The 24170-nt window shown below is 41.3% G+C and overlaps 1 protein-coding gene across 6 annotated transcripts in view; it reads left to right on the forward strand.

Moving 5' to 3' along the window:
* The window catches only part of LOC139368626 (diacylglycerol kinase zeta-like), a 105888-nt gene extending 82214 nt beyond the window's left edge, over window positions 1–23674 (forward strand). For 3 of the 6 annotated variants that reach the window (XM_071107772.1, XM_071107754.1, XM_071107736.1), the window contains exons 11-32: window positions 1036–1118; window positions 1243–1303; window positions 1488–1601; window positions 2049–2189; window positions 3985–4063; window positions 4187–4242; window positions 4472–4534; window positions 4770–4843; window positions 6665–6776; window positions 7072–7271; window positions 7662–7762; window positions 10767–10858; window positions 14794–14863; window positions 15061–15101; window positions 17154–17353; window positions 17942–18046; window positions 19417–19451; window positions 19896–19939; window positions 20246–20366; window positions 20665–20701; window positions 20980–21079; window positions 21766–23674. In XM_071107772.1, coding sequence (XP_070963873.1) covers window positions 1036–1118; window positions 1243–1303; window positions 1488–1601; window positions 2049–2189; window positions 3985–4063; window positions 4187–4242; window positions 4472–4534; window positions 4770–4843; window positions 6665–6776; window positions 7072–7271; window positions 7662–7762; window positions 10767–10858; window positions 14794–14863; window positions 15061–15101; window positions 17154–17353; window positions 17942–18046; window positions 19417–19451; window positions 19896–19939; window positions 20246–20366; window positions 20665–20701; window positions 20980–21079; window positions 21766–21882 — 2046 coding nt within the window. In that variant the 3' untranslated portion in view covers window positions 21883–23674. Of the gene's footprint in view, window positions 1–1035; window positions 1119–1242; window positions 1304–1487; window positions 1602–2048; window positions 2190–3984; window positions 4064–4186; window positions 4243–4471; window positions 4535–4769; window positions 4844–6664; window positions 6777–7071; window positions 7272–7661; window positions 7763–10766; window positions 10859–14793; window positions 14864–15060; window positions 15102–17153; window positions 17354–17941; window positions 18047–19217; window positions 19287–19416; window positions 19452–19895; window positions 19940–20245; window positions 20367–20664; window positions 20702–20979; window positions 21080–21765 lie in introns of all 6 variants that reach the window. The other 3 variants (XM_071107762.1, XM_071107724.1, XM_071107745.1) reach the window with 2 other exon arrangements.
* The last annotated feature ends 496 nt before the right edge of the window (window positions 23675–24170 follow it).

The following is a 24170-nucleotide window of genomic DNA, read 5'->3' on the forward strand; positions in this document are numbered from 1 at the left end:
GACCCAGTTTCTTTACTGTTAGGTCTCCCTAGTAGGCAGGTTACTTCTGTGGGTAAAAGGAGGCTTTACAACATCCTTACTTTCGCAGCGAGGAAAAACATCCTTTTATAGTGATACGGTTCCTTCTATTAAAGATTGGCATAAGATACTATTTGAATGGGTGCCTCTGGAATATCTGACATGTACATTGCATTCTAAAACAGACCAGTTCTACAAAGTATGGGAACCTTATCTATATTACCTAGAACCTGAGGTATCAGCTATTATGCTGCAAGGATTCTCGTAGAATGACGGGGATGTATGTATTTCAGAACTACACTGTACGTTCCATGTGTGGAACCTAACCTCTTGGTTTAAACTGAGCTTTTTTTGTTTAATTTCTGTTTGTAAGTTTGTTTAAAATGTATGTATTGAGAGACGAAATGATGGTGATGGGGTGAGAGAAGCTTTCTGTGTGCTTTGTCTCTGTTGTTGTATCTCTTAATATGGGTGAAAATTGTAAAATTCCAATAAAAATACTGTTAAAAAAAAAATCCCTGTGAACGTTGGTCACGGTAATCCCATCCAAAACGTTGCATATGAATGGCGCTGATGGATATTCTACCAAATTTGTTAACGGCCTTCGCTAATGGCCTGGTACGCAGCGCTCTATTGTCCCTCCAATCACTTTCTGAACACTTCATGATTGATTTTGAATAATCTGAATGATGAGGACAATGTTGTTGTTTTTTAACATCAACATGCAGCCCTTATGTTTTGTTTTCTATGACATTCCTAGATGTATAGGCCCAATCTATTTTATTGTGATGGTATAGGCTGTATTAAATGTATTTATTTTACTTTTTAAAATGTAGATGTTCCAATGGCAGCTTGTATGCGTGGAAGCCCAGAGATGCTAAACATGTTTATGTTAATTCAATTACCATGAGACCGGCAGTCATTTTTAATGACAATTACCGGCTGACAAAATTCAATGACCGCCACAGCCGTAGTTCCAAATCACCTCTGCTACACTCATGTCTATTGATTTTGCAGGGAGCCAAGATCATCCAGTCGTTCATGTGGTACCTCAACCCCCGACAGGTGTTTGACCTCACCCAGGGAGGGCCCAAGGAGGGGTAAGAAACACGCAACAACTGCATTCACAAACGTTAACGGTTTGGTCATGTTTAGAATGATATAACAACGTAAGCAGTTGTTGTGTTTTTAATTAGTGTGCCGGTTGTGTTTTTATCCCTCAAGGTTAGAAATGTATTCCAAAGTGCCCAACCTGCGGATTTTGGCGTGTGGAGGGGATGGAACAGTGAGTACTAGACATCAGCGCTTCACATTAGTAATATTATAATGAATATAATAATCATTTTTGAACATCCTGAAACGTAATGCATATAAGGACTGTAAGAAGAGAAATAGTTCACTGTCTACCTCTGACTGTGGCGTGTGCCATTCAGAAAGTGAATTCTTGTTCTAATTACCTGGTTTGCCAGGTGGGTTGGATCCTGTCTGTCCTGGACCAGCTCCAGTTGAACCCTGCGCCTGCCGTGGCTGTCCTGCCCTTGGGGACGGGGAACGACCTGGCCAGGACTCTCAACTGGGGAGGGGTGAGTGGCTGGCTGTGTGGAACCACTCCATGAACTAGGGATTTATCCTAGATTATAAACTATGTAGTTTGGTATATGGCCAATATACCACGGCTAAGGGCTGTATTCCGGCACTCTGCGTTGCGTCGTGGTTAAGAACAGCCATTAGCCGTGGTATATTGGTCGTATACCACACCCCCTTGGGTCTTATTGCTTGAAAATATCATGGGCTATTGAATCGCTGTTAGGCTATAGGCTGTCTTGGGTAGGCTAAGTAGGCTATCTTGTGTCATCAGAGAGGCAAAATGAGGAATGAGACACAGTAGCAAGAAAAGACACCACCAGCAATTAGATTAACACAATACAAGTTGTATTGTTTCAATATTGTTTAAATTATTTCATTTAGATATTGAGGATGTATGTTTTTGTCTTTTGTTTTTGTGAAATTCCTCTCGTCTTTTCCCGCAGGGTTACACTGATGAGCCAGTGTCTAAGATCCTGTCTCATGTGGAGGATGGGAACGTGGTGCAGTTGGATCGCTGGAACCTCCTGGTGGAGCCCAACCCAGAGGCCGTTCAGGAGGAGAAGGACGAGCACCAGACAGACAAGGTTAACTCAGTTTAGAGTGTCTCACACCAGTCGTCAAAAGCTTATAGGCTAATTTTACTATTAGTATTTGCATTGTTTTATGTCTCTGCATAGAGATAAGGACATCATAAGCATAACATTTTAAAATAAAATGTGATTGAAGGATGTCGTTTGTAATTGCTTAATATATTTTTGACGGTATATGCTATGCTATGATCAGTCTCTTAAATTGGTTGTAATTAGGCCAATCTCAAACCTCCCCTTCTTTCGAAGATACTTGATAACGCCGTAGCCCAGCGGCTGACGCCATTTTAAAATTCACACAGTATCTTTGAAACCTACCAATACGGTTTTAGACCATTTCACAGCACTGAGACTGCACTTGGCAAGGTAGTAAATGACCTAATGTTTTCCTCTTACCATGGTCACGGCTCTATTCTTGTTCTTTTAGATTTAAGTGCTGCCTTCGATACGATTGATCATGCTATTCTCACTAAGAGGCTAGAATACTTGTCATCTGCAAGCACAACATCCACTTTCGTTGCAACGCTGATTATTATAATAATATTTTAACCCAGACGATGCATGAGACTTGCATCACAGATGTTAAACACTGGATGACAACTTGTTGCTTTTAAACTGTGATAAGACAGAAATTATGCTACTTGGCGACAATACATTTACAAACAATGTGTCAAACCTCACTGTCAACATTGATGGTTGCCTTATTACACCAAACATGGTTCTTAAAAACCTTGGTGTTACCTTTGACCCCGGCCTTCCTTTTTACAACAACATAAAATGCGCGTCCAAAACAGCATACTTCAATCTCAGGAACATTTCCATAATTAGACACTTCATCCATGCATTTGTTTCATCTAGCCTAGACTACTGTAATGCCCTCCTCTCCAGCTGCTCAGACTGTAATATTAGAAGTCTACAACTTGTACAGAACACTGCAGCTCAGATTTTAACTAACACCAGAAGGCAGCAGAACATTACTCCAGTTTTATCTGCACTACACTGGCTGCCTGTAAACTATCGGTCTGATTTTAAGATCTTACTCTTAACTTTTAAGGCACTGCATGGCCTTGCCCCCCTTTTATCTGACGGACATGCTCGTTCAATACAACCCAGTGAGGGCGCTCCGCTCCCAAGGAGCCGGTCTGCTTATGGTTCCTAGATGCAGAACCAAGGCGGGGGACGGAGTGTTCTCTAGTAAAGCACCTCAGTTGTGGAACAGCTTGCCCTGTCAGGTAAGAGGGGCAGACACCATAGAGGTTTTTAAATCACTTTTAAAAACCCACTTTTTAGCCATGCTTTAGCCATACCTGTACGTTTTTACACATCCTCCTTCTATTATTGTTTTCATTTGAAGTGTGTTGTAATTTAAAATGCACTTTAAATTAAGTTTGATTTGATTATGGGATTTGTGTAACATGAATGAAACATTTTCTTGGATAAACAGTGCTACCAGTATGCTGATCTACTGTATGTACATCAGCCCTGTAATTATTTTCACATTGACAATTTTGTTGTTGTTTTGGCTCTGTACTCCAGCACTTTGGATTTGGTAATGATACAATGACTATGAGGTTAAAGTGCAGACTGTCCGCTTTAATTTTATGATATTTTCATCCATATCGGGTGAACCCGTTTAGAAGTTCGAGCACTTTTTGTACATAGTCCCCCCATTTCAGGGGACCAAAAGTATTGGAGTAAAGAGCCAAAGAAACTAAACATTTGTCACTGTCCCGATAATTACGGAGGGCACTGTATTTCTGTTGACATCAGGTGTCTCTGCTTTGTTTGTTAGCTCCCAATTGATGTCTTCAACAACTACTTCAGCCTCGGCTTTGACGCTCACGTCACACTGGGGTTCCACGAGTCCAGAGGTTTGTGCATCTTTCGCTAGCTGAAATTACTTTCGCTAGCTGAAATTACTTTTGCTAGCTGAAATTAGTCACTATCATAAATGTTACTGCAGCAACAGTCTAAAGCTGTCTCTCTCTCCTTAGAGGCCAACCCAGAGAAATTCAACAGCCGTTTGCGGAATAAAATGTTCTATGCAGGGGTGAGTGTTTTGACAAAATATATAACTTTGCTCCTCTCCCACTATGGAGTTGTTTGTTCTGTGTCTGATCTGCTTTACTATATATCTAGGGCATGTTCATTAGGGCAAAATGTTTCAAAACTGTTTTAAACAGAAAGCCAGTGTTCTTATTGGACAAGTTCAGATAGTACATCCCCATTTCACTTTGTTTCAAACTGTTTTTCTACTCAAACCTGATTCTTTATTGCAGACAGCCTTCTCTGACTTTCTGAGTGGCAGCTCCAAAGACCTTGCCAAACACATTAAAGTTGTGGTGAGTGCACTTCTAGACCTGAATGGGACTAAGACCCAGAGCACAACGAGAAAGAATGTGGATGTGTCCCAAGACTGAGTGTCTATACCATATTTGATCAGTTTCTAGAATTAACATTTTCATGGTGAAGATGGTAGATTTGTAGGCATATTTCTAGGATACCAATGTCCATTCTAGAGATATATGTGTAACTCTATGGTCTGTACTCTGTTTTTCTGAAACCCCTCTTTGTCAGTGTGACGGCACAGACCTCACCTCCAAAGTCCAGGACCTGAAGTTGCAATGTCTTGTGTTCCTCAACATTCCCAGGTAAGCGTTTAGAATATTTTGAAACTGGATGCACCTGCATTCAACGTCTTCAGACCCCTTGACTTTTTCCACATTTTGTGACATTACATCCTTATTTTAAAATTGATTAAATAAAAAAATGTCATCATCAGTCTACACACAATACCCGATAAGAAAGGTTTTTAGACATTTTTGCAAATGTATAAAAATGTAAATAAAATTTTAAAAACGTATTTATATAAGTAATCAGAACCTTTGCTATGAGACTCGAAATTGAGCTCAGGTGCATCCTGTTTCCAATGATCATCTTTGAGACAAGTTTCTACAACTTGATTGGAGTCCACCTGTGGTAAAGTCAGTTGATTGGATATGATTTGGAAAGGCACACACCTCTCTATATAAGGTCCCACAGTTGACAGTGCATGTCAAAGCAAAAACCAAGCCATGAGGTCGAAGGAATTGTCCTTAAAACTCAGAGACAGGATTGTGTCGAGGCACAGGGTAACAAAACATTTCTTCGGCGTTGAAGGTCCCCCAAGACCACAATGGCCTCCATCATTCTTAAATGGGAGAAGTTTGGAACCACCAAGACCCTTCCTAGAGCTGTCCGCCCGGTCAAACTGAGCAATTGGGGGAGAAGGGCCTTGGTCAGGGAGGTGACCAAGAACCTGGTGGTCACTCTGACAGAGCTCCCGAGTTCCTCTGTGGAGATGGGAGAACCTTTGAGAAGGACAACCATCTCTGTAGCACTCCAACAATCAGGCCTTTACGGTAGAGTGGCCAGACGGAAGCCACTCCTCAATAAAAGGCACATGACAGACCACTTGGAGTTTGCCAAAAGGCACCTCAAGGTCTCTCAGGCCATGAGAAACAAGATCCTCTGGTCTGATGAAACCGAGATGGAACTCTTTGGCCTGAATGCCAAGCGTCACGTCTGGAGGAAACCTGGTACCATCCCTACGGTGAAGGATGGTGGTGGCAGCATCATGCAGTGGGGATGTTTTTCAGCATCAGGGACTGGGAGACTGGTCAGGATCGAGGGAAAGATGAACGGAGCAAAGTACAGAGAGATTCGTGATGAAAACCTGCTCCAGAATGTCCTTGAGGGGCCCAGCCAGAGCCCGGACTTGAACCTGATTGAACATCTCTGGAGAGACCCTGAAAATAGCTGTGCAGTGACTCTCCACATCCAACCTGACAGAGCTTGAGAGGATCTGCAGAGAAGAAGGGAAGAAACTCCCCAAATACAGGTGTGTCAAGCTTGTAGCGTCATACCCAAGAAGACCAGAGGCTGTAATCACTGCCAAAGGTGCTTCAAAGTACTGAGTAAAGGGTCTGAACACTTATGTAAATGTGAAATTTCAGGTTCTTTTTTTTAATACATTTGCAAAAATGTCTAAAAACCTGTCTTTGCTTTGTGTATATGGGGTATTGTGTGTAGATTGATGAGGGGGGAAAAACAATTGAATCCATTTTAGAGTAAGGCTGTAACGTAACAAAATGTGGAAAAAGTCAAGGGGTCAGAATACTTTCACTCATAGAGGTAGAATAATAAGTAATAAATTGACTACTTTAAATTGAAGATGTCTATCAATAGCTCTGCCCATGCTGTCACAGAAGAGGTCATTGCAAAGCTAGAAGTTGACCTCTCTAGTGCATTTCTATGGACTGACAAAATACCAGCCATTTAGAGTCGGTAGAACGTTTCTTTAATATAGAGACATACCATATTAGAAGTCTTATTAAAATACATAATAATAGCTCAGACATGTTTGCAACAAGTTATAAATAATTATTAATTATACCTGTTATCAAGTGTTGTATTTTGATTGTCTGCTATAGTTACTGTGCCGGCACCAAGCCGTGGGGTCACCCCAGTGAGCACCTTGATTTTGAGCCGCAAAGACACGACGACGGCTGTATCGAGGTCATCGGATTCACCATGACCTCTCTGGTGAGCTCTCAACCATACCTGTTGTCCTCTGACTTCTCATGGAATATATTAATTACCATTTGTACAGCCTAACATGCACATTGTAGGCTTTGGGTCTGTAGTGACGCCTCAAACACTGAGATGCAGTGCCTTAGACCCCCACGGCACTAAGGAGGGAATGTTGTTTTCATTACAACATCATTGTTTATCTTTCATCAGCATCTCTCAATTTCCATATGGGGGGGGATCAATAAAATGGATTCAATTCAGTTCAATTTTCTCATTTTCTTTCTTTTCTTCCTCTCCGTCCCTCCAGGCCACTCTGCAGGTGGGCGGTCACGGCGAGAGGTTGAACCAGTGTAAGGAAGTGACCCTGACCACCTACAAGTCCATCCCCATGCAGGTAGATGGCGAGCCCTGTAAGCTGGCCCCTTCCGTCATCTACATCAACCTGAGGAACCAGGCCAACATGGTGCAGAAGACCAAGAGGAGGATCTCCATGCCCCAGCTCAATGAGTTAGTAACCATAAACTTGTGATACCGGACCTCAACACTGTGTTCCCGTTCTAGATCAGAAACCTAGAATGACTGTAGTCGAGACTAGAGTTAAGGCTATCCATGTGATTCCATATGGATGACTAGTAGCTCTCTCCCAGCCATCAATAATCTATACCAGTGTTTCTTAATCCTGGTTTTAGTGACCCATAAGGGTGCACCTTTTAGTTTTTGCCCTAGCATTAACACCTGATGCCACTAATCAAAGGTTTGATGAGTTGACTAGTGGAATCAGGTGTTTATTGCTAGGGCAAATACTAAAATGTGCACTCCTTTTGGTCCCCAGGACCAGCATTAAGAAACACCTATACAATATGTACAAGCATAATGTTTCTGTCTGTGTCTTCTCAGTCAGCAGCCGGTTCCTGAGAAGCTGCAGATCAGAGTGAGCAGGATCAGCATGCACGCCTATGAGGCCCTGCACTACGACAAGGACAAGCTCAAAGAGGCCTGTGAGTGTAAACATACATATTCTATACACTGCACCTCTGTCATTCCCTTACTAAGGAGACCACTATGGCAGGGATATAGCAGGCTTTTGCTCCAGCCCATTAGCAAAGGGCATCAACGCTGGGGCCGAGAGACTGAAAAACAGCTTCTATCTCAAGGCCATCAGACTGTTAAATAGCCATCACTAGCACCTAAGCTTCTTGATGACTGGGGGGCAGTATTGGGTAGCTTGGATTAATAAGGTGCCCAGAGTAAACTTCCTGCTACTCAACATAAAAGATAGAATATGCATATAATTAGTATATTTGGATAGAAAACACTCTGACGTTTCTAAAACTGTTGGAATGATGTCTGTGAGTATAACAGAACTCATATGGCAGGCGAAAACGTGAGAAAAATCCAACCAGGAAGTGGAAAATCTGAGGTTTGTAGTTTTTCAACTAATTGCCATTCCAATATACAGTGTCTGTGGGGTCATTTTGCACTTCCTACGGCTTCCACTAGATGTCAACAGTCTTTAGAACCTTGTTTGATGCTTCTACTGTGAAGGGGGGCCAAATGAGAGGGGATTGAGCCAGGTGTCTGAAAGAGCGAGCTCATGATGCGAGGTCATGTGAAAGTTACCTCGTGTTCCATTGCTTTTCTACAGACAAAGTAATTCTCCGGTTGGAACATTATTGAAGACGTATGTTAAAAACATCCTAAAGATTAATTCTATACTTAGTTTGACATGTTTCTACGACCTGTAATATAACTTTTTGGACTTTTTGTCCGACCTTTCGGCTGGCCCTAACAATAGGAGGTATTTGGACATAAATTATGAACTTCATCGAACAAATCAAACATTTATTGTGGAACTGGGATTCCTGGGAGTGCATTCTGATGAAGATCATCAAAGGCAAGTGAATATTTATAATGCTATTTCTGACTAATGTTGACTCCACAACATGGCGGATGATATCTCTTTGGCTGTTTTGGCCTCTGAGCACCGTACTCAGATTGTTGCATGGTATGCTTTTTCCGTAAAGTAAAAAAAAAATCTGATACAGCGGTTGCATTAAGGACAAGTTTATCTAAAGTTTAATGTATAATAGTTGTATCTTTTATCAATGCTTATTATGAGTATTTCTGTAAATTGATGTGGCTCTCTGCAAAATCACTGCATGTTTTGGAACTACTGAACATAACACGCCAATGTAAAATGAGATTTTGGATATAAATATGCACTTTATCAAACAAAACATACCCGTATTGTGTAACATGAAGTCCTATGAGTGTCATCTGATGAAGATCAAAGGTTAGTGATTAATTTGATCTATATTTCTGCTTTTTGTGACTCCTCTCTTTGGCTGGAAAAATAGCTGTGTTTTTCTGTGACTTGGTGGTGACCTAACATAATCGTTTGTGGTGCTTTCACTGTAAAGCCTTTTTGAAATCAGACCTGTGGATGGATTAACGAGGATTTTATCTTTAAAATGAAGTAAAATACTTGTATGCTTGAGGAATTTTAATTATGAGATTTTTGTTGTTTTGAATTTGGCGCCTTGCACTTTCACTGGCTGTTCACTGGCTGTTAGAGTCAACATTAGAGTCAACATTAGTCAGAAATAGCATTATAAATATTCATTAATTATATGCATATTTGAGCTTTTATGGCTGAGTAGCAGGCAGTTTACTCTGGGCACCTTATTCATCCAAGCTACTCAATACTGCCCCCCAGTCACCAAGAAGTTAAACAGCTTAGAAAATTCCAGAAAAGTATGACAATTATTGTGGCTTTAGAAGCTTCTGATAGGCTAATTGACATTAGTTGAGTCAATTGGAGGTGTACCTGTGGATGTATTTCAAGGCCTACCTTCAAACTCAGTTCTTATTTGCTTGACATCATGGGAAAATCAAAAGAAATGAGCCAAGACCTCATAAAAAAAATTGTAGACCTCCAGAAGTCTGATTCATCCTTGGGAGCAATTTCAAAACGTTCACCACGTTCATCTGTACAAACAATAGTACGCAAGTATAAACACCATGGGACCACACAGCCGTCATACCGCTCAGGAAGGAGATGCGTTCTGTCTCCTGGAGATGAACGTACTTTGGTGCGAAAGGTGGAAATCAATCCCAGAACAACAGCAAAGAACCTTGTGTAGATGCTGGAGGAAACAGGTACAAAAGTATCTATATCCACAGTAAAACGAGTCCTATATTGACATAACCTGAAAGGCCGCTCAGCAAGGAAGAAGCTACTGCTCCAAAACCGCCATAAAAAAGCCAGATTGGGGTTTGCAACTGCATATGGGGACAAAGATCATACTTTTTAGAGGAATGTCCTCTGGTCTGATGAAACAACAATAGAACTGTTTGGCCATAATGACCATCGTTATGTTTAGAGGAAAAAGGGGGAGGCTTGCAAGCCGAAGAACACCATCCCAACATGTGAAGCACGGGGGAGGCAGCATCATGTTGTGGGGGTGCTTTGCTGCAGGAGGGACTGGTGTGCTTCACAAAATAGATAACATCATGAGAAGGACATTTTTGTGACTATATTGAAGCAACATCTCAAGACATCAGTCAGGAAGTTAAAGCTTGGTGGGTCTTCCAAGTGGTCAATGACCCCAAGCATACTTCCAAAGTTGTGGTAAAATGGCTTAAGGACAACAAAGTCAAGGTATTGGAGTGGCCGTCACAAAGCCCTGACCTCAATCCTATAGAAAATTTGTGTGCAGAACTGAAAAAGCGTGAGCGAGCAAGGAGGCCTACAAACCTGACTCAGTCAGCTCTGTCAGGAGGAATGGGCCAAAATTCACCCAACTTATTGTGGGAAGCTTGTGGAAGGCTACCCGAAAATGTGTGTGTATTGTTGTGAAATTGTTTGATATTACTGCACTGTTGGAGCTAGAAACACAAGCAATTCGCTACAACAGCAATAACATCTTCTAAACATGTGTATGTGATCAATAAAATTTGATTTGGAAACTACTGTAACAGAATGTCTTTTCCCTGTATCAGCTATTCCACTGGGCATCATCACGGTCCCAGGAGACAGCGATCTGGAGAACTGCCGTTCACACATTGAGAGTCTACAGGATAGTCTGGAAGAGGTATGTAGAAGATGTACAGTTGTGGGAACTAAAGCGCTTTTAAAACCTTGTTGTACACACATTGCCACAATTGTTCTGCCAGTACGGTGACGCAACCTAACTTTTTGGTGCCCGCAACTGTAGGGAGGAGTGAGAGTACGGATTGGCCAAGTCCATTTACAGTGCGCTCCACTCATATTGGCACCCTTGGTAAATATGTGCAAAACAGGCTGTAAAAAATATATTTATTGTTTATCCTCTTGGTCTTTCTTTCAAAATATTCACGGAAATCAAACTTTTAATCAAAGTAAAATAATTGGAAGAAAAAATGAATTCTTATCATAAAACGAATGTTTTTCTCAAGTATATATGTGTGCCACAATTATTGGCACCCCTTGCACTGTGTGCAACTTCCCTTTGCCAAGATAACAGCTCTGAGTATTCTCCTATAATGTGTAATGAGGTTGGAGAATTCATGGCAGGGGATCTGAGACCATTCCATCAAACAGAATCTCTCCAGATCCTTCAGATTCCAAGGTCCACACTTGTGGACTCTCCTCTTCAGCTCATCCCACAGGTTTTCTTTTTTTATTATAATTTAAAAACATTTTTTACCCCCTTTTCTCCCCAATTTCGTAGTATCCAATTGTTAGTAACTTGTCTCATTGCTACAACTCCCGTACGGGCTCGGGAGAGACGAAGGTCGAAAGCCATGCGTCCTCCGAAACACAACTCAACCAAGCTGCACTGTTTCTTAACACAGCGCGCATCCAACCCGGAAGCCAGCCGCACCAATGTGTCGGAGGAAACACCGTGCACCTGGCGACCTGGTTAGGGTGCACTGCGCCCGGCCCACCACAGGAGTCGCTAGTGCGCGATGAGGCAAGGATATCCCTACCGGCCAAACCCTCCCTAACCCGGACAACGCTAGGCCAATTGTGCGTCGCCCCACGGACCTCCCGGTCACGGCCGGCTGCGACAGAGCCTCGGCGCGAACCCAGAGTCTCTGGTGGCACAGCTAGCGCTGCCATGCAGTACCCTAGACCAATGCGCCACCCGGGAGGCCCTTCCCACAGGTTTTCTATGGGGTTTAGGCCAGGGGATTGGGATGGCCATGTCAAAAATGTTGTGTTGATTTTGAGGTGTGCTTTGGTTCATTGTCCTGCTGGAAGATCCAACCAAGGCCCAGTTTAAGCCCATGATACTTAAACATTTTTTTTTTTTTTAATCAATTTTCCATGACCCCGTCTTTCAAAGATCATTCGTAAAAATCCAAATAACCTCACAGATCTTCATTATATAGGGTTTAACACGGTTTCCCATGCTTGTCCAATGAACCATAAACAATTAATGAACATGCACCTGTGGAATGGTCGTTAAGACACTAACAGCTTACAGATGGTAGGCAATTAAGGTCACAGTTATGGAAACTTAGGACACTAAAGAGGCAGTTCTACTGAAAAACACCAAAAGAAAGATGCCCAGGGTCCCTGCTCATCTGCGTGAACATGCCTTAGGCATGCAAGGAGGCATGAGGACTGCAGATGTGGCCAGGGCAATAAATTGCAATGTCCGTACTGTGAGACGCCTAAGACATCGCTACAGGGAGACAGGGCAGACAGCTGATTGTCCTCGCAGTGGCAGACCACGTATAACAACACCTGCACAGGATCGGTATATCCGAACATCACACCTGCTGGACAGGTACAGAATTGCAACAACAACTGCCCGAGTTACACCAGGAACGCATAATCCTTCCATCAGTGCTCAGACTGTCCGCAAAAGGCTGAGAGAGGCTGTACTGAGGGCTTGTAGGCTTGTTGTAAGGCAGGTCCTCTGCAGACATCACCGGAAACAATGTCGCCTATGGGCACAAACCCACCGTCGCTGGACCAGACAGGACTGGAAAAAAGTGCTCTTCACTGATGAGTCACAGTTTTGTCTCACCAGGGGTGATGGTCGGATTCGTGTTTATCATCGAAGGAATGAGCGTTACACTGAGGCCTGTACTCTGGAGCGGTATCGGTTTGGAGGTGGAGGGTCCGTCATGGTCTGGGGCTGTGTGTCACAGCATTATCGGATTGAGCTTGTTGTCATTGCAGGCAATCACAACGCTGTGCTTTACAGGGAAGACATCCTCCTCCCTCATGTGGTACCCTTCCTGCAGGTTCATCCTGACATGACCCTCCAGCATGACAATGCCACCAGCCATGCAGCTCTTTCAGTGCATGATTTCCTGCAAGACAGGAATGTCGGTGTTCTGCCATGGCCAGCGAAGAGCCCAGATCTTAATCCCATTGAGCACGTCTGGGACCTGTTGGATCGGAGGGTGAGGGCTAGGGCCATTCCCCCCAGAAATGTCCGGGAACTTGCAGGTGCCTTGGTGGAAGAGTGGGGTAACATCTCACAGCAAGAACTGGCAAATCTGGTGCAGTCCATGAGGAGGAGATGTACTGCAGTACTTAATTCAGCTGGGGCTACACCAGATACTGACTGTTACTTTTGATTTTGGCCCCCATTGTTCTTGGACACATTATTCAATTTCTGTTAGTCACATGTCTGTGGGACTTGTTCAGTTTATGTCTCGTTTGTTGAATCTTGTTATGTTCATACAAACATTTACACATGTTTGCTGAAAATAAACGCAGTTGACAGTGAGAGGACGTTTCATTTTTCTGCGTTTATGTATCCTAACAAGTTGTCCAGGGCCTTTGGAAGAAAAACAGGCCCACAATATCAAAGATCCACTACCATACTTCAGAGTGGTGATGAGGTACTTTTCTGCATGGATATCTTTCTGTCTACGCCAATCTCACCTCTGGTGTTTGTTTCCAAAAAGCTCTATTTTGGTCTCATCTGACCATAGAATCCGGTCCCATTGAAAGTTCCTGTAATGTTTGGCAAACCGTAGGCACTTGAGTTTGTTGTTTGATGACAGCACAGGCTTTTTTATGGAAACCCTCCCAAACAACTTGTGGTTACGGAGGTGGCATTTTATTATAGTTTTGGAGACTTTCTGACCACAAGACCCAACTAACATCTGCAATTCTCCAGTTGTGATCCTTGGAACATTTTTGGCCACTTTAACCATCCTCCTCACTGTGCGTGGAGTCAATATAGACACACGTCCTCTTCCAGGCCGATTGTTAACATCTCCAGTTGCTTTAAACTTCTTAATTATTGCCCTGATAGTGGAAATGGGTATTTTCAACCTTTGAGCTGTTCTCTCATAGCCGTTTCCTGATTTGTGCAGCTCAAAAACCTTTTGTCACATCATTACTGTAATGGATGACTGTGGGAACTTGGCCTGTATGTCACCTCATATTTATACCCCAGTGAAACAAGAAGTCATGGCTTACCACTTAAGTGTTCCTAATCACTCAGGTGAACATAAAAATGTAAAATATGAGTGGGAATATACTTCAGTTAGATTTTACACATAAGAATTTCTTGGGGTGCCAATAATTGTGGCACACATATTATGTAGAAAAATATTTATTGAATTTACTTCACATTGAATTTTTAAAATAATTTGACTTAATTTAAAGGTTAGATTTTTTGTAAACATTTTGATTGAAAGACCAAGAGGATAAACAGCAAAGACATTTTTCTTACAGGCCATTTTGCTCATTTTCACCAAGGGTGACAATATTAGTGGAGGGTGGAAATGTGTGTGGGCGAAAGAATGAGCGAGTGTCAAAATAAGTAAAAGTGAGAGAAAAGGAACTGGGGTGAAAGTGAGAGAAAGAGTGTGAGTGTGTCATTAAATATTTGAGCATATGATAGACTTCATGTTGTCTGCTGTGCCCCCTAGTGGAGCTCAGATGTACTCCAGGGAACAAAATGACAAACCTCAAATGCTCCTCTGGAAGAACTGAAGTACTTGGTTTATAAAGATGTTACTTGCTGTAGGAAATGAGATGACATAATTATGTTGTTATATTATTCTCTAAAAGGAAAGTGATGCTGTGAAATCAGCGAGGCTGTCGTCACAAAAGCTTTCCCCCAAATGGTGCTTCCTTGACTGTAAGTATTGCTACCCGAACAAAGAGAGTATTTTATTGGCCACTTTAACCATCCTTTAACCGTTCTCTTTTATAAGGGAACTCTCTTCCTCATTTTGAAAACAATTGAAATGCAGCATTAGATTTCTGTCCAGGAATGCAATGCCAGTATATGGGCAGGAACATATAGATTATGAAAGGTGTATGTTTTCTTTTCAGGCACAACTGCTGATCGATTCTATAGGATAGACCGTGCTCAGGTATGTACTTGCGGTGTTTCCCCTATATTAATTTAGCATCTGGGGCTTCACCAATGCTGAATGCTAAAGCTCCAAAAAATATGATGCAATTTTTTTGTGCATGATTTAGGCAACTTGGCCCTTTTTCTACTTACCCATAGTCAGATGAACTCGTGCATACCCCTTTTTTGTCTCGCACGCAGTCAGAAAGAAGTTGCTAACTAGCATTAGTGCAATCAATGACTAGAGGTCTATGGAGTCTAACATGCTGTTCCCATATACTTCGGTAGCTTTGCCACCACTGCTGAAAACAAATCCAAGGGGCCCCTGGCCCAGGCAATTCGCCAATCGAAAGAAATTACACCAATATGTCTCAATTCTATGGATTACGTAATCTCATTATACACCGACAATATCTTACTTTATCTAGAAAGTGTATTTTAATCCCTCCCAAATGCTTTGAAGATCATAGATAAATACGGCTCCATCTCAAGTTCTAAAATAAATCGAACCAAATCTGCCCTACTGCCTTTTTTCCAACACCCTGAAAAGGACTCCATCTCTACTTATGGAATCCCAATTGTAGAAATGTTTCCTTCCTTTGACAGAAACTTTGACAGAACGCTCAATTCAATCCGACCTCAGTAGATGTACTAATATCCCAGTTGCGTTAACTGGCAGAATATCTATTGTTAAAATTAATATATCGCCACGGCTGAATTTCTGTAGTTCAGTGGTTCCCATGGCTCTATTGGGATAAAATTCATAGTGCGGTTTCAAAATGTATATGGCAAGGCAAACGATCTTGGATAAAATGAACAAACTTACAAAGAGGGAAAGCCGTAGGACTAGCCGTAGCAAACTTTAAATTGTGTTTCCAGGCACTAGCATTTCATCCCATTCTAAATTGGTTGAGACATGATTCTTCCGCCCCCCCCCTGGCTGAGTATAGAGATAAATATGGTGTCTCCTATTTCCCTGGTGTCTCCTATGTCCCTTAAACAATGTAAACTACGGTTTGGTCCTATTATTGCTCATACAATTTCTATTTGGTGGAAAGTTGAAAAATAATGTAACTGGTAATCAAAATAACATGCCCATACTCCAATATTTCACAATAGCGCCTTGCGGGCCTTTTCCCATCACCCCAATAATCCAAATGTAGAATCCATACCCTTGTTGATATCATGGACAGTTGTTTGAGAACAATCCAAGATTTGAAAGACACATACACATAAAATCATTTTTTTTATATATCTACAACTTAGGTTGCTGGCCGATGGAGTCCCTTGGGAAACCCATCTACCGAACCATCCAATGATGGGATTTCTGAATAAATGATCTGGGCTCCCAATGGGACTGATCTCTGTAATATATTAACAACTTTTGGAACGCTCATATTCTGAGCTAACCATTCAAAAAAGGTATTTGTCTACTGATCTAATTGAATCTGAACTACCCTTTAACTGGAAGATAAATACAAAAAAATATGACTTTGGCATCCCTTAATCCGAACAATCAACTTACACATTTTAAGTTTGTTCACAGACTCTACTTAACAAGGAAACGTTTTACAGTGAAATTCCCAACTCTTCACTGTGCCCCCTAAAGCAGTTAGGCACAATCCTCCATTGGACGTGAGAGCGCCCTGCAGTTAAATGCTTCTGGGGCAAAGTTACTAAATTCATTTCGAATTGCATGAATGTAAATATTCAATACTTTGCATATATTATGTCACTTAACGATGATAGCTTCTTGAATTTCTCAGTCAATCAGAGATGGAGGGGTGGAGGCCTACTTCTTTTTTGTTGTTTAATTATCCTGTTTATACTAATAATAAATACATTAACAAACCACTGACTTGTGAATATGCCATATAGTTTTTTTCTGACCACATGACTTGACTAGGATAAACTCCTGGACATTATGGTAAAGCTTATAAGTATTCAAGGCCCCCATCTATATCACCCATTGTCCAGGGTTTTAATGAGGCATGTTATGACACACTGTCATGACTCTTTTTTTATTATAAACAAGCTATAAACTGTTATAATAACCTGTTATAACCTCAAGGAGCACCTCAACTACGTGACGGAGATCTCCCAGGATGACCTCTACATCCTGGACCCGGAGCTGGTCATCAAGGAGACGGTGGGCACCTCGCCGGGCATGCCCGACCTGGTAGACTCGTACGGGGAGTGCAAAACGCCAGAATCTCGCCAGTTTACCTTCCCATCCTCCTCCTCCTCTCCCACCTCCTCCCCAGGACCCAGGTGAGAATATAAACACTTTTAAGATTAAACCAAATCTCCATTAAAAGTGCATTTTAGTCTAGAACTAAGTTTAATCTGTGTCTGGGAAACTGTCCCTTTATGGTTTAGAGACTGAACAAGGTAATATTTTTAATTGGATGCGCTCTAGCTTGGTTTCTTTGCACCTTATTTATTTGAAAGATAGGCACACACACACACAAACCTCCCTCTTTCATTGCTGCCTGACTGTCACTCACTATTGCACACCATCAAAGTTCCCGTTCCCTGTTAAGTCAATACTGTGAGGGTGGTGTGGTGTCTGGTGATGAACAATAGCTCATTATCCATATCTGGTCCTGTATATAATGTTGGCTCCCTCAGGGAAGATGACACAACTACATGACTGGGTCTCAGACAGACTGACGACCAATTTTACACCACACACACACACACACACACACACACACACACAAACTTTTGATAGCAACAGTTTCAATTCTATTCATAGATATTGGCAAGAATGTAAAACATAAAAGTAATGTTATTACTGTACTGAGTGGTCCTTCTCCCAGTCACTAACCTGTACCTCGTCTCCCTCCCCTCCTGCAGTATCAGGGAATCCCAGAGGAAGAGGGTGTCCAGTGACAGCTCGGTGACAGAGGCCCTAGCTCACAGCAGCGACTCTCAGGCCTCCTCCAAGACCGGCCAGTGCAGGTCAGACCCTGACTTTAGCCTGAATCCTATACATCTTTGTGGACATTTTCAATTGTAGTATGGTTTTACCAATTCATCAGTCCATCCATCTATTGTTGGCCTATAGTGGCACCAATGTTATTTACGAGACCAATTATCAGACCTTTGTTGAACTGTGGTGTCTTTTGGATGACTGTTCAATCAGTGTCTACATTCTAATGGTGTGGCATTCTGGTCATGAGCAATGGCCAGGAGCGATAACCAAACTACCTTGAAACAATGTTGGTAGAACATCAGATCTCAAAATGTTGACAATTGGGTAGTTAATATAACTAGAACTAATTAACAGCATACATGAGGGTTTGTTTTAATTATAGTGGATTTGTGTTGTCATTTTCATGGTCAGTCATCAGCATAGCAGTATGGCTTGCTATGTAACAACATTGTCTTACGTCAGATAGCACGACAATTCCGCCTGCAATGTCGGTTGGCGTAAGAAAATGATGTGACAAAGCCTAGTGTCACAAAGCCGTGTCATCTCTCTCAGGTTCAGTATGGGTTGAGTCATAAGAGAAATGATTTGGACACATGTTCCATTCAAGTATTCAAAAGCTTCCAAGGAACCTAGATTTAGCATTGTTCCCTGAGACAACTTTTAGCTCACTCCAAACCTGTGATCATGTACAGTACACGTGTATTTGATTTGATTGATTTGATTATTTGTCATTTTAAATACTTAATTCTGTGTATTTGAGTATTTTCAAATGGTGTGGCCCAAATCAACTACTTCTTTTGGAAGTATTTGAAAGTATCTTCATATACTTTTCAATAAATAGCTTACTTTCCAAATACTTTATTTCAAATAGCAAACAGACCAGGTTCAAATGCATGGGAGAATTAAAATATTTGTATAAATACTCTGCATTTCAGTATTTTCAAATACTACTTGTGTTTTCAAATTTAAAAAATCTAAATACCTACTACAAATGTCTTTAAAAGTAATTGACATACATAGGCCTACTCTAAATAGTATTTGAACTCAGGTCTGGCTCACTTTCCCAATTATCGTTGTGATTTAATAAAAATTTAATTAAAAAAAATAATTACAAAAAAATTCCAAACACACTTTGTCACACACCGCTTAATATGTATGATATGTCATCCACGCTTTATCCTGTCTTTGTCTTTGAAGGAGAGGCACTAAAATTGTGAATGTTCATCGGCCCCATACAACTATTGCTGATTTCAGACCCATGCTTAGGTATGCTGTCTGTTTCTGTATGTGTCACGCTTACTGTCACGCTTACTGTCATGCTTACTTGTTATGATCATCATCTCAGTGCAATGTCATTTAGCTTTGTTGTAAAATCTGCCTCTTGTCCTTCTCACAGTTCTGGAAGTGCTCTGTCGTGTGATGCTGAAAAAGGTAAAACATCCCCTGTTGATTTGTTCTCGATATTCTGAACGGATAGGTACAACCGTACTTGCATACCAGTATGGATTTTTACAATGCAGTCGAATAAAGGTCATTTGATACAGTGCTAAATAAATTAAAAGCAAATTGGACTGCTTCACTATCAGTTTTGCCCTAGTTTGTTTGTAAAACAATCAGAATGGAGAAAGCCATTTAAACCACTTAGAATTGATTTGTGGCCATCCTAGGGTCATGTACTACTCAAAACATATTTAGAACTTTCATTATTCAGAATTGTACAAAATATGATATTTTTATGATATTTTGGCCATGTCACCCAGCCCTCATTTGAACCATATTGTATTTACTGGCCTAAGGTTCACTGTTCAAAAAATATAATGAAAAGCCTCGTAAGTCAATTGTGAAGAGTATAGATGCCTTACTTTGTTTTTACAGTAACTGAGTTAATTGAGTGTGTGAAGACAGAAGATCTCGAAAGGGTAAGTCCACAACATGTTTAGTTACACAGCAGTCATTCCTACCATGCATCCTCCTCTAACAGTGTTTTTACATTTACTTTTGACCCCTCTCTTTGACCTCTCACAAAATGTAAGATAGTAGACAAATGTGGGTGTACAATTTGAAGCGCTGTATTGGTAAAGCACGGTAAAGCAATTTGAAGCAAGGTATAGTTGAGGCACTGTAGTTGAAGTACTTTCAAATTGGAACACAGCCAAGTGTAATGACTATAAAGTTGAAGCACTGTCAAGATGAAGCACTGTAAATTAATATTTTTTTGTTCACAGCTCACAGAGCTCCACAAACAGGGGGCAGATATTTTCGCGCAGGATACTTTGGGCTGCACCTTACTCCATTACGCGGTGGAGGTGGGCTGCAAGGAGATTGTTAAGTACATCATAGACAACGGTAAGAGACTGACCTGTCAAACACTGCAGTTGACTCCTATTACTTTAGGTATTAAGTGCTGATATGACACTGTTTCATTCTTACGTTCTCGATAATTGGAAGCACTCTGCAGTATCGCATATAAACCCAATGAACATATTAACATTTTCCCATCACTGTTGTGGACCGAACATAAATAAAGATTTGAACATATCCAACATGGATGATAGATGTACTGTATGTGAAATAGATAGGGAGCTTGTGTTCGTATAGATACTGGATGCAATATCTGAATCCTGCCTTATGTTTTAACACACAGCACCTACCACTCTCCTGGATGTCACAGAAAAAGAGACGTGAGTCATGTTGTCAACTTCCTTTTGCATTAAATAATCTTGGCACAGAGGTCAACTCTCTACTGATTACTATTAAAGCTAAGCTCTGCCCTCAAATAATTCAAATCACCTCATCTATATGAATTAGTCAGTTCCTGGAAAAAGTCTGTCAACTGGGTCAAACCTAGAGCTCCCAGCTACAACACAACCTGATTGGTGTGTGTGTGTGTGTGTGTGTGTGTGTGTGTGTGTGTGTGTGTGTGTGTGTGTGTGTGTGTGTGTGTGTGTGTGTGACACAGAGGGGAGACGGCTCTCCATAAAGCTGCGTTCACGCGTCAGAGGACCATCTGCCACTACCTGGTGGAGGCCGGGGCTTCCCTCATGAAGACTGACCTTCAGGTAAATTACCTTAATGAATCAGGATGATGGTTATCGTTTTTGCTAGCTCTAGTTCAGGAAAGGCTGATGATAGAGGCCTTTTTTACTTGACCTTTGGGTAAAGGGCTCAATGAATCAGGCTGATGGTTATCATAACAAGGCTGATGGTTATCCAAATGACACGTTCTAGTCCAGTAAAGGCCTATTTTAGGGGGAAATTGCTGTGTATTCTTTGTAATGGGGATTTCATGTTCTTCTCTGTAAGTGAGAATTGTACCCCTGCAGGATTCCTGGCAGGTCTTATACATCCACAATGGTCTTAGTACACTACACGGTCACCATGGTGAACTGACTCGTGGCAAGAAAAAGCCTGTCATCATTATGAGAATATTTTTCTGTTTTACTTGCCAATACAAAAAGAAGATTGTATGTTTCAGTGTGTTTTTTCATTGTCATCAGAATCAACATGCACAGTTTCACACACACATCACTATATCCCCCTGTCTCTCTTTCTCTCTCTCTCTCTCTCTCTCTCTCTCTCTCTCTCTCTCTCTCTCTCTCTCACCCCCCTTCTTTCTCTCAACCCCCCTCACCACCCCTTTTCTCTCTTTCACCCTTTCCCTCTTCCTATCTCCTCCTTCCTCTCTCTCCACCCCTTCACCCCCCTCTCTCTTTCCACCCCTCTTATACCCATCTCCCTTTTACAGGGTGAGACGCCGAAGCGGCGTGCGGAGAAGGCCAATGACCAGGAGCTGGCGGAGTACTTGGAAAACCGCCAGCACTACCAGATGATCCAGCGAGAGGACCAGGAGACTGCCGTTTGATGGTCCCACTATTTACCGCAACCTGCACCACGCTCTCTCTTTCTCCCTCTCTGTTTGCCATACCTAACAGTAGGAAGTTCTGTACTGGGTTCAAGGGGGGGGTGGTGGTAGGTGTCTTCCCTCTCTAACAGACCAGGCTAATTACACCATCAAAATAGGATGACTTTTTCTATGGGCTACACTCCCAGTATGGGTCGAAGTCTAGAGAGCCAGTGGAGGCAGGTCTTCCTTTCATCCGCTTGCTAGTGATGCTTCAGTTTGACTAGAGTGCTATGTGAAAAGAGTGCATGAATGAACACCGCTTTTCTTCTATTGCGAATGGGTCCAAGTCCGCTACGACACAGCAAGCGATTGTAAATGAAAGGGCAAATGAAAAAAACAACAGCTTTTTGGGGTATTTTCAGGGCTGGAGTAACTGTATCTGAATGTGGCTTTCTGAACCTCGTATCTTTCTCCATATGCAATGGCTAGGTATCTATAGGAATGTGTAGCGTTTGAGTGAGTCATTGAAATGGATGGAGGTTGTTTTTAACCAGGGATACTGTTTATGTAAGTGTGGGCTTGAGATATGATAGATGCTTTGCCATATTGTATGAAGGCTCATTACTTTCCTTTTTGAATTCTCGTGACCTCTGGATGTGCTTGTTTACTCGAATGGCAGTATGTTTGCTCTGCTATTGGATATGTAACTTATAACTTATGTCGATCACTGATAAACCGCTATATTTAAGAAATGCTGTACTATTTATAGAGAGAGCTGTTTGCGTTTTTGCTTATGATCAAATATTTTAAAAGCAGGCATCCTAAATAACTCATTATTAAAAGCTGGTTTTGCACTGCCACTGTTATTACAAAAACAATGCTTTGTATTTCTCTATGTGGCTTGAAATTCCTCTTGGTGCATTACATATAACAGTTCTTAGATATTTATATACCACAGCTTTTAGATATTTTTATGCACTGTGTCCATGTTTGTTACATACAATGTAAATTTGATGTATTTTTTCCAAATGTGTACTTTGCAATGTATAGTTTTTCTGTGTATAGGTGAAACGTTCTTATTTACGACATGCTACACAAGTGCAGTAAGAATTCCACACAAAACAGTTAACAGATTCCCCAAAATGATCACAAATCACAAATAAACTTCTGTGTCCCATTCTTTAATGCCACATCATTACTACTTTAGTCAACTCTTTGTATATTTCATATATTAGCCAGTTTATGAACACTTATGGAATGTGAGGAGAAAGTTCAGTTCACTTGATTAGCCTTAATCAGTAATTTGTCTCGCGTTCCGTTGTCTCAATGAAACTTAATTAAACACTATTTATTGTATGTGCAACCTGACTGCTGAGTCAAGTATCTTACATCAGTTTATTTTTCTCTTTACAACTTATACAAGTATTATCAGAAACATGGCTTGATTATTGTGAAATATAGATTGCTTTTATCAATACTTAGAAATCTTTGCAAGAACTACCTATTATTGGTTTGCTTTTAAGGGGTTATGAAAAGTATACGTGTGTGTTATCAATGCTTTGTTTTGAGTTGCTGTGCAATTCAGGGTTAGAGAATTAGCATCAAGCAATTAAGAATGACTACTGCTGAACTGTCCATTGTAACTACAGAGATTTCAAAAGATCATTTTTGTACTTATGAACAGCGATCAGAGTAATGGACAGACCTGTATGAAATGTATTCAAAAATATATATTAGTTGTACTGTATATTTGCTCATCAAGCCTGTTTGTTACTGTTTGTTTGGAGAAAAATAAAACTTTAAACATTGATTATCACAGTTTATGACCCTGTCACTACTTCACTTTAAAACATACAGTACATTTAGGGTTACTTGATATGTTTAAGTTATGTAAAGCATGAGGGTCTGTGTTCAATGGTCTTTTCTTTTCTGTGGTTAAAAGAATGAAGAGCATCCTGGTGTTTCTGAATAGGAGTTTTCCCTTTTCGATCATAAAGAATAGTATTACATGGACAGGGATGGGACATCATCTTAGATTAGCATCCCTTTATCTAATACTATTTGTGGATAAATCCCTGTGATTGATTGGGGACATCCATGGGATCAGCAAAAGTTCGCTGATTGTTTAATTGGCTGTTTCGTTGCTTGATGGCTTGTCTTTTCTTAGGTTGGAAAATGGAGGATAACTTTGTAGGACTCCTCAGGGGAAGACTTCCTTCCACAAGTTGGCCTTCATGTGACTTTTCCAATGGCAACCGTCCAAAAATGCTCCCCACGTATGACTGATCCATTTCAGCATGAGGAGG

This window comes from Oncorhynchus clarkii, chromosome 2 (assembly GCF_045791955.1).
Source record: "Oncorhynchus clarkii lewisi isolate Uvic-CL-2024 chromosome 2, UVic_Ocla_1.0, whole genome shotgun sequence".
NCBI lineage: Eukaryota > Metazoa > Chordata > Actinopteri > Salmoniformes > Salmonidae > Oncorhynchus > Oncorhynchus clarkii.